Below are 13,772 nucleotides of genomic sequence, written 5' to 3'. Positions count from 1 at the left end.
AGAGAGAAAGTGAGAGAGAGAGACTTGCTGAATATGTGTGGGTTAAAGGATGATTGTGTGTTCTGCTGTTTCCCCATGCTCATGTTCTCATCTTGTTCAATTTTATTCTTCCCCTTTTATTTCCATGTCCAGTTCTCCTCTTCTATGTTGTTAGTCTCATCCGCTGTTTTGTTGTTCTTCATGTCTTATGTTGTTCTTACTTGCAATCTTTTCTAATACGTCTATGGAAATATGAGCTTCTCATCTTTCCTCCCTCTGTATGCTATTGTTTACCAATACGTGTCTTTGTTCTTCCTTCCATCTTCATACCACTGTTTTGCTCTGAGCCCTATATCATTTCCTCTCAGAAGTCCCTGGCAATGGAAAACCTTGTCTTTACTACACTACTCCAGGTTGATTACTCCTTCTTTTACTTCCCCATCTCATGCCTGACTTTCAGTCTGAGTTGGTGAGGAGTGTGTTTGTGTGTGTGTAAGTGTACAAGTGTGTACAGTATCTGCGTCCATATTATCCTGTTCTACTCATCTTTAAAAACAAAGACCTCACTTAATTACCCAACTTAGCGGTCTTGAAATTGGTAATAATAATAAATGCACTCACTCTCTTTGCTTCTCCTCATAGTTGTTGGATACCTCTACCAACCTTTTGTAGACTGGCTCAGGTTTGCCTTGGACCAGCTCTTAGTTATGCTGCTATAGTTTTAGACGGCCGGGGGACTACCTTTGACACACTTGCCTCCTCTCTCCTTTCATCTGTGTGCATTCATGTCCCGGTAATGCTAGTTACCAGCTCAGCTCTGGGGAGCTATTTCCCCGGAGTCCTTTTTTTTTCTCGCCTCACAGTTTTCTTTGGATTGGGGTGGCACCTGGATTGTTTTTTGCAGCCACGGTCCTGCTTGACGCCATGCAACGCCCTGCACTGCTACTACTATTATTTCTAGTCATAGTTCTATCATCTTCATTGGTACTATAATTGCTACTGTTTATCATTCCAACTGCTATAATTGTTGTGAATCATATTTCTCAATATCTGTATCAGTGTCTCTGTGTCCCAACTGGCAGCGGCAGATGGTCGCCCACCAGGTTCAGGGCCTGTCCGAGGTTTCTGCCTGTAAAAAGGAAGTTTTTCTTTGCCACTGTCGCACCAAATACTTGCTCATGGGGCAAAAATGGTTGAGTTTTTGTAAATTATAGTGTGGTCTAGACCTACTCTATCTGTAAAGTGTCCTGAGATAACTCCTTTTGTGATTTGATGCTATAAATAAAATTAAATTGAAAGAAAACAGCCGTGACTATGAGAGAGAAAGGGAGCGCACACAGCTGCATGTGTTACCTTTGCTTTTGTAGTACAGTGTGTAGCTGAGGTTCCCATTAGGTCTTGGTGGAGCTGTCCAGCGGGCTCGAAGTGACCGAGAGCTCTGATTGGTCAGTTCCAGCAGTATTGGGCCTTCTGGGGCCATCTCTAAGGTACGCATCTCCACCTGATTTAAAGAAAAAAAGACAAGCACACTTATGTTCAAATGCACAGAAGAACGAACATCTAACGTGTGCACCTACAACAATCTATATACACAGTATTGTACTTTTTTTTTAACTAAAGGTCTACTCACACTCATCCATTGTTATAGATGTAATTTTGAAATAGGAAAAAAATAATAAAATATGTCCCCATTTGATAAGGGTAATCATTTTGACATATTTCACTGATTGGATTTAAATATGTGTTACAATATAATACTTTAACCAGTTTAAGTTTGAAAGGAAACCACTCCACACATCTGGCCCATATTACTTCTACCTCTATGTTACGTGCCGTGTTGTGTTTTGTGTGTTGTCTGCTGGTGTGTGATTCTCTGCAGGTGTGTGCTGCTGACGTCAGACCCACAGCTGAGGCTGATCAGCTGATGACTTTTCTCTTTTTTATTTCCCCTTCTCTTTCTCTCTGTCTCTCCTGTCACATTACACTACTTTCTTTCAATCCACTCACACTGCTCCTTCTCTCTTTCCACCATCGACCTGCTCTCTTCTTCAGTCTCACGCCCCTGTTACCCTCTCCTTTGCAGCCATTCACATCCTCACTTTCCACCTCATCTCTCAATTTGTTCTGACTATTTACTCTATCCTCATGATTTCACTCTTTTATCCTTAAACTCTCTTCTCTCCTGACTCCTTTCTTCTCCTTTTCCCATCCACCCTGTCATCTCCTCTTCTCCCTTTCATCCTCTTCTTACCCCTCCCCTTCCCACCTTCCTGTCCTCCTGTTCTGCTGGGTCAGCTATTCTCCTGGCGTTTGACTAAATATGGCGTCCGTATTGGAAAAATGCCCCAAAATATGGCCTGTCGTCACAGACATCGTTGAGCGTGGAGTGGCATTTGCTACCAAATGTCACTGTCACCACGCCAACCTCGTTATTGAGCCGGGGAAAATCGATCACCTTTATGACACACACACACACACACACACACACACACACCACACACACACACACACACAAAACACACACACACACACACACACACACACACACACACACACACACACACACAACACACACACACACTTTGTAAAGTGTCTGAGTAGGTATTCCCATATGTGTACCCATGTTTCCGTGTGTTGGCTAGTTACAGCGATAATCTGCATCATAAAAATATAAATTTTGCTGCTTTGACTGTTTTGTTTCACCAAATGTGATATGATTCATCCAATATTGAATTTTATGGAGCTTTTACTTTTGCTGCACTAAATGCTCTAAAAAGTGTTGCGTAGGTCAAGAGAAAAAAATTGTATTTTGCAGAAGGAGAATTTTATGCGTTTTTAGTGCAAACTGCAGTTCAAATGAAAAAATACTGTGCACTAAGACAATAAAAAGTGAGCTCAGAAGTTTACAGAAAAGGCTTAGAAAATCGTGCTTGTCTCAAATATATCACAAATGATATTGCAGTGTATCCTATTAAGCAATAAATGAATTAGTGTGTAATCTTGTAAGATGTCCACTGACCATTGGTCCCTTGCCACAGCCCTGTGCTGTACAGGCCTGCAGCCTGAGTAGGTGTCGGCTCCACGGAGAGAGTCCCTCCACCACAAAGAACCTCTGGAAGGAACTGGAGTTTAAAATGAGAAGTCCATCCAGCCAGAGACCATAACTGGTGATAATGCCTGTCAAAAGAACACATCCGATAATAACATGAAAAATAAAAATGGCATGAGCAAACAGTTTTCATGCCACAGTAAGCTTAACATCTTAGTCAGGCCACTAATGACTGGAGCTTTCCTGAGTGACTGTAAACAAGTTTTAGTGTTTATTGTCCCTAAAGAGGTAATGTATGAGAGTATCTCTATACAACACATTATTCATGTTGTAAACATAGTCAACAAGTTGCATTCATTCCCTGCCCTAAATCACCTCTGTCAGCACAACCTCATCACCCTAAGTCTAATGCCTAACTATGAAACAAAACATTTGTAAATGGCATCTTTTTAAGAATTTGTATTTTAAGTTGTCCACATATTTTCTTTTCTGATCCTGATCATGCACTGGTGACAATGAAAACTTTATACATTGTAGGATTGTGTCCAGCTTACGACAAATTCAAATTGCAAAGTGAGCTTTGCAATGGGATGCAGTCTAGGTCATTGGATTAAAATGCAAATAAAAACGGACTAAGGGACCCCAGACCTGCCAGTCATATGTGTCCTAGTGTGATTCAATGATGAAAACAGTACTGAAACGACAAATGTAACCATAGGCATAGGAAAAAGACCTTCTAAAGGAAGCAAACGAACTTGCACACACAAATGTGGTATTTGAGTGCAAATAGGTGAGCACTCATTCGCAGACACACACACACTGACACTCCCTACATGCACACAAAGATACACACACACACACTCACAAAAAGAGGAGAACTCACACGTGTTCATACACATACATACATGGGCACAATAATTACATTACATTACATCCACCTAATAAAAAAAAAAAAAGAAACAGTACGGTGCCAAATGTGCTTTTCCTTAATAAATATGCATACAGGGGGCTCAAAAGATCAGTGCTAAGAACTAAGATTCTATTCTGCTTTAATCATGTGTGGGTTTTATTATTGCTTAATACAGATATACACACCTATCAGGGAAATGAAGACACAAAATCCCCACGGATGCCAACTACATCTGGGAAGCTCTTAATGTGGCCAATCACATGCGTGTGAGAGTGGATGTGTGTATATGTGTGCGGACGTCTCTGTGTGCTTGTGAATAAGCCCATATCAGTATAGGTTGTAATAAAGACAGGTTGGGAAATGAAGCAGCGAATGCATAACAGGCTTATTTCCCCTCTTTGTCTGCGTGTTGCCCCGACCTAATCCCCGAGAGGATTATCCCCCACAAATCCCTGTGGAATTGGGGAGAAGGGGGGAGAGAGAGACACAGAATCTCACTCCTTTGGAACCCATCACCATCAGGATTGTCATTGTTGCTGTACATTTATGAAAAAAAAAATTAAATGAAAAAAAAAGGCACTGAGCCCTTCTTTAAGCAAAAATTAAAGCTTTTTAAGCATGAGATAATCGGGTAATCATGATTAAGTGTCTCCTTGTTATAAATTTTTGTCATCAGATGAGAAAAGCTTTAAGTAATTTATCCAGGCTAATATGCACACATATCACATGGTTTACGATGCGAAATGCACTCATGTGGCATTAAGCGTAAAACACACACGATTCACATTACACACACACACATTATGGAATTACACATACTAACGAGCATGGCAGTAAGATTTGATATGTGGGGGTGCGTTGTATGTTAGAGACTGTGAAATGGGGTGGGAAATCCTCAGATCGTTTTTATCACTCAATTCATTTGGGTTCATAAGATGTGCATTTGTTAATATAGTTCTTTTTCATTCATGTTTGTGATGTATTTGTTAAAAAATCCACTATTTAATGTATACCATGTGGTAGATCCTGTAAGTTCTATCTATCTTTTAGTTATTTGAAGATGCATTGAACTATGCACTTTTAAGAGTTTTTAAGTACATCTGATTACTTGATGTTTATGCTATGTAATGCTGTGATGACAGGAAATGAGGAAGAGAGAGAGATGAAACTACGGTCCCCAGCCAAACTTGATTTTGGGACTTTGCAGTTCAGTTTTAACCCCTAAGATATAAGGGTGAACCATGTTGTATTACCTTTTGAAGATTATATATACATATAGGTAAAAAACAGGTGTGGATATTGAAACATTGTAAATATTGTGCAATATTTTGAGGTTGTAATATCTGTACTCCAGATAGTATAATGTTTGATGATGCATCACTCCAAGCACTTCTTCAGAATGTACAGAAAATAGCTATGCACAAATAAGTTTACTTTTTTATCTAGACAGTTCCAAGCCAGTAGCAGGATTTCAAATTCAAATCTAATATACATCAAACACATCTTGTCCAGCTCTGTGCAATGGATGTTAATTGGCTGTAAATAAATTAAATGAAAGTAAGAAGAACAGAGAACACTAAGAGAAAAAGGCAATCCCTGTGAGTCTGTGCTTCCAGCCTGCAGTTCTCTATTCAGTCAAAAGGGAGCACTTTTCATCCACTTAAAGGAGCTTGGTGAAGCACTGCCCCTCATTCCCGCTCTCCGTTAGTCTCTGTCTCAAATTGTATGTTCTCTCCCCTGTCTTTGTCTCGTTCCCCATTCTCTCTGAGCCCTTTATGCCCTCTCCTTAAGGTTTCTCTTCTAGTTTTCCTTTTCTCTAACAATTTAATCTCTATCTCTTGCACACTCATCTGATTCCCCTCGCGCAAAAGGGAAACCTTCACCTGTTTCATAATCACACGTACGGGTTACCTGTACAATGGTAAAGGTCTTGATGTCTGTGATAGACTGGCTGATGGTAAATACTGACACTGTGAATTTAAGTCCACGATTCAACTAATGTTACCCTCATAATTCTTGTGAATGTTTCCTCTATTGTACGTGTTTTATCTCTCACAAGTTTCAGATCACTTTCCTCTATCGAAGAAAATTCCATTTAAAAAATGTTTTTATAACAAAATTAAAGCTTGTAAGTATTTGCAGATATTTAGTTAAGATTTGACATTATTCTTTAACGTCACTGTTGATAAATGTTTATGTATATTTTACTGTTCTTAGCCACGTATCTGTCTGTCTATGTGCCAGATAAAATGTGTGTCCTCTTACCATTTGGAGTACCAGGAGGTGTCCAGCTGACGTTGAGTGCATGTGGGGACAGAGGTATGACCAGTGGTGCAGGTACATTCTCTGGGGTGCTCTCCTCAGTCTGTGCCATGCTGGGAGGGCTTAAGGTACACCCACCTCCTGTGCAGGCCTGACGTGAACACACACACACACAAACACATTAATGGGTTTATAAATGAGACAAATGCAAATCAAAAAGATTAAAGAGTAAGGTACTCACGGCGAGTGTGATGGTGTAAGCTGTTCCAGGGGTTAAGTTGCGGAGTGTGTGGTCTTCAAAAAGTTTTGAGCTGTTATAGGCTAGCACAGGCACTGCACCATCATGTGACAGGAAGATGGAATAGAACTCCAAAGCGCCATTCACCTGAGAGGGACGGGACCACCTGGAGAGGCAGTGATGAAAGTAACAAAATAGCTTTACTTTAGTACTGCACTTCAGTTCAGGTTTTATTCCACTATATTTATTATAAGGTTGTACTATCAAGTTAATGCACAGATTAAAAATAAGACTTAGAAATGATTCCCTCTTTTTATTGACAAAATTCCTCCACTACATATTTATCCTACAAGTTTTTCCTGTTTAACTACAGACTGTCTGATGGTTATGCCTTTCTATCACAGAACTCTATTGTTGGAAAAATTATTAGAAACACATAAAATAGTCACACCACTACTTTCGTTGACAGTTTTCTTCACTGTGGTGCACAAAACCAGTCCAGTTGAAATGTTGGATTGCCTTGCCAACCATTACCATGGTTATAAATTTCAATAGACATTTAAACATTTTGACAATTATTTATATGCTAATATGTAATTAAAAAAGAATGTCCATTGTTTTTTAACAGAGATGGCTTCAGTTAAATATACTGTATAAGATGTTACCAGGACTGCTTAAATTTAAATTGGTTATAAGTTTAACCTAACTGCAGAATATTCTATTATTTCTGTGATTGTGTGTCTATATCAATGGTTACAATTTGATTAAAATAAGGTTGTGAAAGAGACAGAGCAACAATTTTAGTATCTGAGGGTTTCCTTGACAGTCCTTTTTCCCATGACTGTGTGTGTATTATGTGCACCGACACGTGTGCTTTCTATCATTGTATTTCTTTCTGCAAGTAGAAATGGAAACACAATGCAGAAAGCTAAGGTTTCTCAAACATGACCCAGAAGCCCATATACTGTACACAGTTGACTTTGTCGGATAGAGGTGTCTCCTTTTCTATATTTAGAACAGGAAGGTCATCCCCAACAGAGAGAGAGAGAGAGGGAGAGAGAGAGAGAGAGAGAGAAAGAGAGAGAGAGAGAGAGAGAGAGAGAGAGAGAGAGAGAGAGAGAGAGAGAGAGAGAGGATAAGAAACAGTATGTAGAAATAGAAACTTCTTGACTATCCATTACAAACCTGTAAAAGAGAGGGCAATCTGGACCTTAGATTAACATACTAAACTGTAAAGAATAACATTTAGGTCTTTTTTTCTTTTGTTTCAATTTATTTAATACTAATTCTAATAAGGGACTGAAAGAGCTGCTGAATTTGTCTTAATGATCAACATCTTTCCACTGTACTTTTTAATGTGATGTGATTTCTGCCTGTTGATAATGCTGGAGAGATGTTCAAGCTATGAAGAAATAATTTAGTATAAAAGATTGTGAAGCCATGAAAAACTTCTGTTTCTAAGAGAGCAAGTTTGTTTATTTTAATTCATCCTACCTTCATCCTAGTGCTGCAGTAACACTGTTTTGAAACACTTAAGGTGTGTAAATCACTGGATTTACATACAAATGATGGAACCTGGTGCACTTTTCACAATTTACAAATCCAAAGTGTGTGATAATTTCCCCAGGACTTTAAGAATGACAAAACAATAATAACAACAATAATAATAATAATAATAATAATAATAATAATAATATTATATATAATAACGGTGCATTAAAATATTTTTTTTTATAAATAGGTCTGCAATTTCTTTCAAATCCCTGGGATTAACCCAACCTTCCTGGTATGGTAGCAGAGGGAGGCCATTTTAAAAAGTGATGGATTCATTTCTTGGTTCCTCCCATTAAAAGCTATTTTTTGAATGACTGATGAGTGTGTGTTAGCACACAATTAGCCACTGTGGCTAATCTATCACATTTATTATAAGATTTATATGCTGTCGATTGGCAGTGTGATGTATGTCCACTTTTGAAAAACTAAATCAAAGGGGAGTTGTAATAATCTGTATCATAATTCACTGCGGTAATAGTTTTAGAAAACCATTGGTTTTAAAAGTGTGCTTTGAAATTAGTGTTAAACAGACGGGGGCTTTCTTAGCACATTAAATTAAAAACCATGTGCTTGAGATGCAATAGATTTAAATTCTGCATTATGATATATGAAGTGTCAACCTGTCTCCTGCACCTTTCCTCCCTCCCATCTTTCCTGCTGTTCTTTACATTGCAAAATCAACAAAACAGCATTGGAGCCATCAAATAATTAGTGACAACACATTAGGTATTAAACATTAATACTTTAAGAGTAAAAGAAATCAAGCTCAGTTAAACATGAAATAATTGTTTCATTTAGCTAGGTATAGTGAAGATTACCTCTGTCCTTGTCATGTGTCCCTTCAGGTTCTCTCCTGTATATTTTTGTGACTGTACACATGTCTCAGTGTTGGTATTTCTACGGCGGTGTCTGCTTGTGTTTGTGTATGAATGTGTTTGTGTCAGGTGGTGTAAGTGTAAGTGTAAGGTCAGGGAATAAATCGGCTGATATTGTTTCGTTCACATCCTGCAGCCTACCTCAACCTTTCTCACAATCTCTCACCCCCCTCTCTCTTTTTTAAACATTTCTTCCATTCCTCTCTGTTTTTTCCATTAAAACTCACAATTTATCTTCCTCTCTTCTCTCCCTCATCCACTTTCTCCACAGTTGTTCTCTCTCTGTCTTTCTCAGCTTTTCTCACAGACACAATAGAGAGGTATTGACAAAGTATGATCTCTCAACCTCTGCCTATTACCAATGTGCTAACAAGGCAATACGTAGCCTTCCCACACTTATATATATATATATATATATAGCTGAAACACGTTGTAAAGGCTAAGGCTATGATACATATCCCTGCTCTGCAGACAACAGTACTCTCAAGGATGATGTTCTATGCCTAGAAATTTGTTTTTTTGTGCTGTCAACGTTCTATAGACTACAGATTAAATAAAATCCCAATACTTTGTAGGGCATAACAGGCCAAAATCATGTGAAAGTCTTATGTACTGTACAGATAATTTTAAAAGGGTGCTTTGTACAAAGGAAGATTTTTGTTAAAGAATATTTTGTTGTCAACAGGTTTTTATTTCCAAAATTATGGGTAAGAGGAAAATATACATCATCTCTTTCAGCGTTGTTTTTGCTTTAGATGCCTATTTTCTCCCACTGTTCCTATTTCCTCTCGTGCCAGATTGCATACCTTTAACCAGAGGTGTCAAAATTCTATTCACATTTAATACTCAAGTAGAAGTATATATACACTAGGGTTTAAAAGATGTAGTATCAAAGTATTAATTATCAACTCAAGCTTTTTATTCAAGTAAAAGTGTAAAAGTACTTGTTACAAAACTACTTATGGTATAAAAGTAAAAGTAACGTAAGGGAAAAAATATGTAATTAAGGACAAAATCTTAGGCTGCGCCACAGGGGCCTATAGTGCACAACTCCACCTTCCCAAAAAAACGTTTTCTAAAGGCCATAATGACTATAATGTCATATTAAAATGTTAATGTTTAAAAATGTGGGATGCAACTGTTTCAGCCACATTTATGCCTATTCAAAATTAACACATTTTAGTACAATGCAAATAAAGAATCATATATGTGTACTAGTGAACCCCATTGCATAATGCACAAATGCACATCTTCACTTGCATTGCTATCACATTCTTTTGCACTATTCATCCGCCCTGGTATGCTCAACGCTCATCCCTCCCACCTTTGTTGTCACAACTTTTGTACATCAAAATTTGCACTAATTGTATCTTAACTCTTTTCTACATTTCAGCATTTAAATAGTCTGTCTAGTCATGTGAATTGTGTTAGATATGATCTAAATATTGATCTACATAATCATCTAGACCACTCTTTGCACCAACTGTACATTGACTCTTTCATATAGCATTTATATAGACTTACTTAAAAAATTTAAAAATTAACATGTGTTTTATGGAGTGGAAGATATGGTGACTAGTTGCCTATGAGTACTGTAATGGTGCAAAAAGTCAAACTTCAGAGGCATGTGATCAATAGCCTTTATTAGAATGTAAATATAAATCCAAGCTTAGCTGCGGGAATCTGTGCGGGCAACAGATTCACTCTTTCCGGATGGCGCAATTTATCTGGATAGTTTTTTTTTTTTTTTTTGCGTTTCTTTGAATGACGACAAGCCATAATGAAAACAAGGCAAACTGAATTAGGAGTAACCAAGCTATTTTTAAAATGTAAGGAGTAGAAAGTACAGATAATTGTGTGAAAATGTAAGGAGTATAAGGAAAAAGTTTGCTGTAAAATAAGTACTCCAGTAAAGTATAGATACCCAAAATTTCTACTTAAGTAAGGTAAAGAAGTATTTGTACTTGGTTCCTTGTCCTGATGTCTGGTAAATTAGAGGAAATCTGTGCATGTTTTCTGAATCATACATCAGGTATTATCAATTGTTCTTTTTTTCCAAATAATTCTGAACATATAAGAGAAGGAAAAGTACTCATGAAGGAAGCCCAACAGTTCAAATTCCTCCTTGTCAATAAAACTGCTCTGACAGTACATTCAGGCAATTATGTTTGTGTATCTGTCTGTGCACTGCTTATCCAAGACTATCGAAGCATTACTAAGATCACCATATCTTAACCACACACACTTGCCATTACCCTCTAACTGTGTGCTTTCACATTACTCCTTCTTATTCACCCTTGTTTAACTACAGTATGTGTGGATACGCCTGTGTGTGTGCGTATGAGTGGCTCGGCGCCGTCCTGCAGTGAGTCCCACTGTAAGTGACAGTCAGGACACTAATGGATTTCACAGAGATTGACTCATACTCACACACACAAAAACCAGGAACATATGCACATCAACATGATGGAAAAAGTGCAGGGATCTATCTTCTTCTCCGTCCCCCCCCCCAGAGGTTAAAGGTCAACTACAGAAAAATATTCTGCATGGTAAACACAACTGCAGAAGGTCACTGGCTCCGTCTCACTCTGTCTCTCTCTCTTCTTGTATTTTACACAGACACAACATGTGAAATACAAATGAAAAGCTATCATATTCCTTGAATAACGTATTCTTACTTGTCCTTTTCAGTGATGCTGAAACAGTTAACGCTCACTGTTTCTCTCTCATTTGTGAGTAAATGCTTTGTTAAAAACAACAGTGACACACATGCTTACACTGTATACTAGTCAGATTCACTTGACACACAAATGCACGAATGCACGCACGCACACATGCACAAAAGCACGCACTTCCTGAAACTGAAATGGCTTTAGTTAACTGTACATATATTTAATGAAACAGCTAATGTGTCAAGTAGCGTATGTGTGTGTGTCTTTGTGTGTGTGCGCGTACTTACTCCACCAGAATAGTCCGTGAGTCAATCAGGGTAAGAGTTGGTGCATGTAGAGGCCCTGGAGGAAGCTGAGAGGTCAGCACAGTAACTTGTGAACTGTTGGTGCATCCCACTGAAGTGCACGCAGTCAGTAGTAGGACATGGGTGGAATACACACCAAGACCTGAAACCCCCCACACACACACGCCACGCCCAAACACACACACACACGCACGCCCACACACACACACACACACACACCACACACACACACACACACACACACACACACAAATCAAAATGATGGCTGAATGACAGTCTATGGCTCAAAAATAATTACTGAAATTACAACATAAACCAAAATTGCTCTCCAACTTGTTATTGTGACATGATTTAATTGTATTTTAACCCAATCCCTGAATCTTTTTTACTGAATCATTGCTGTATACTCCCTCTCCCCTTTTAGCTGCATTTCTTAGATTTTTGCCTCAAAACTGCTCTCCATCTGTCTCAATGTAGCAATCTCACTCTCTGTAACACAATCTATTCTTGTACATACTGTATAATTGCTGCCTCTATAATCCTTACAATCACTGTGGACATCAGACACTCAGCACTATTAACCCAGCATTGGTGATATGTGCTCTCATGCATTCATTAACTTACAAAGACAGACACATACACTGTTGAGCAGTGTGATGTTTAGCTAACCATGTGTATGTGTGTGTGTAAAAACAAATGCCAGATATGATGACTTTACTGTGTCCAAGTCTGTGTACATCCCTGCATACTGTATTTCTGCATATGTTCCATTGAGAGTGTCTCCTGTGTGTGTGTGTGTGGTGTGTGTGTGTGTGTGTGTGTGTGTGTGTGTGTGTGTGTGTGTGTGTGTGTGTGTGTGTGTGTGTGTGTGTGTGTGTGTGTGTGTGTGGTGTGTGCGCGCGCGTGCGTATCTATTCACATCCTGGTGCAGCACTCTAGTCTCAGTGGTGTGAAATGTTTTTCATACCTTCTTTAAGTCTCTTTAATGAAAGCTTTCAAAGCAAATTGTGTGTATGCATGTGCACCAATGTTTAGTGTTCTTTGTTTCTCCTCTGCTTTATTTTTCACATGCGTGTGTTTAGCGCTCTTTTTCAAAGTGCTATTCCCTTGGTAAGAGACGCTCTTTCCTCTTTTAAATGCTAATCCCCCACTCCATTTTCCTTTCCTTTCTCTTTACTCCGAGGCCCCATCCCTTCACAGTCACATCTATGCTGTGACACACCGACACACACCCACACACCCAAACCCACACCCATACCCACACACTCACTCCTCTTTACCAGTGATGTTGTGTTGTCTGTCTTCCCCCCTGTAGACCATTTGGTTGTTGTGAAAGAGAAGGTACTCTGTAATTCCTCCATTGGGCCTATCATTGTAACAAAAAAGTTGTAATTATTATGATATGATTATGTCATATTTAACTTATACTATTTTGATGTAACAAATATAAAACACCATTTCTGTTGTGTTCATTTAGGGCAACTTTATTCAAGGTGAAAAAATATATATGCAGAATAAAAGGATATACATTATTGTACAACATTTTGTTTGTTTTATGTATGACTGTTTACTAAAGTACAAACAGTATCTTTACTAGACTGCTGTAGTAGCAGTAGTAGTAGGTCAGACATGTATAATAATAAGTTGTCAATTAGTTAAGGCTTTATGACAGAAGATCAGGTGTGTACTTACTTATGAAACAAATTACAATTTTGACATAAACAAAATAACGCTGACCATCAGAATAAGTGTTTTAGGTATGATGAGGGTAAGTGAGACTGTGCATTGTGCATTGCCTTGCTGGAGGTTCCCAGGTAACATAGAGAGCTGAGGGGGATGAGACTGTGGCAGGAGGAGAGACAGCATCTGGAGCTGAAATTGTTCAATATACAAAAATGCAACATATATTATCAACATTAAACTATATG

General features: G+C 38.4%; 1 protein-coding gene across 1 annotated transcript in view; it reads right to left on the bottom strand.

Annotated features, from left to right (window-relative positions):
• The window catches only part of ush2a (Usher syndrome 2A (autosomal recessive, mild)), a 221,377-nt gene that overhangs the window by 103,319 nt on the left and 104,286 nt on the right, over positions 1–13,772 (bottom strand). The window contains 7 exon segments of the mRNA XM_032520470.1: positions 1,333–1,480; positions 2,999–3,156; positions 6,204–6,351; positions 6,442–6,604; positions 11,827–11,986; positions 13,125–13,210; positions 13,641–13,716. Of these exon segments, the coding sequence (XP_032376361.1) occupies positions 1,333–1,480; positions 2,999–3,156; positions 6,204–6,351; positions 6,442–6,604; positions 11,827–11,986; positions 13,125–13,210; positions 13,641–13,716 (939 nt within the window).

Source organism: Etheostoma spectabile, chromosome 1 (assembly GCF_008692095.1).
Source record: "Etheostoma spectabile isolate EspeVRDwgs_2016 chromosome 1, UIUC_Espe_1.0, whole genome shotgun sequence".
Lineage (NCBI taxonomy): Eukaryota > Metazoa > Chordata > Actinopteri > Perciformes > Percidae > Etheostoma > Etheostoma spectabile.
Note: the sequence above shows the minus strand (reverse complement) of the source record. Positions and strands in the feature narration are given on the sequence as shown.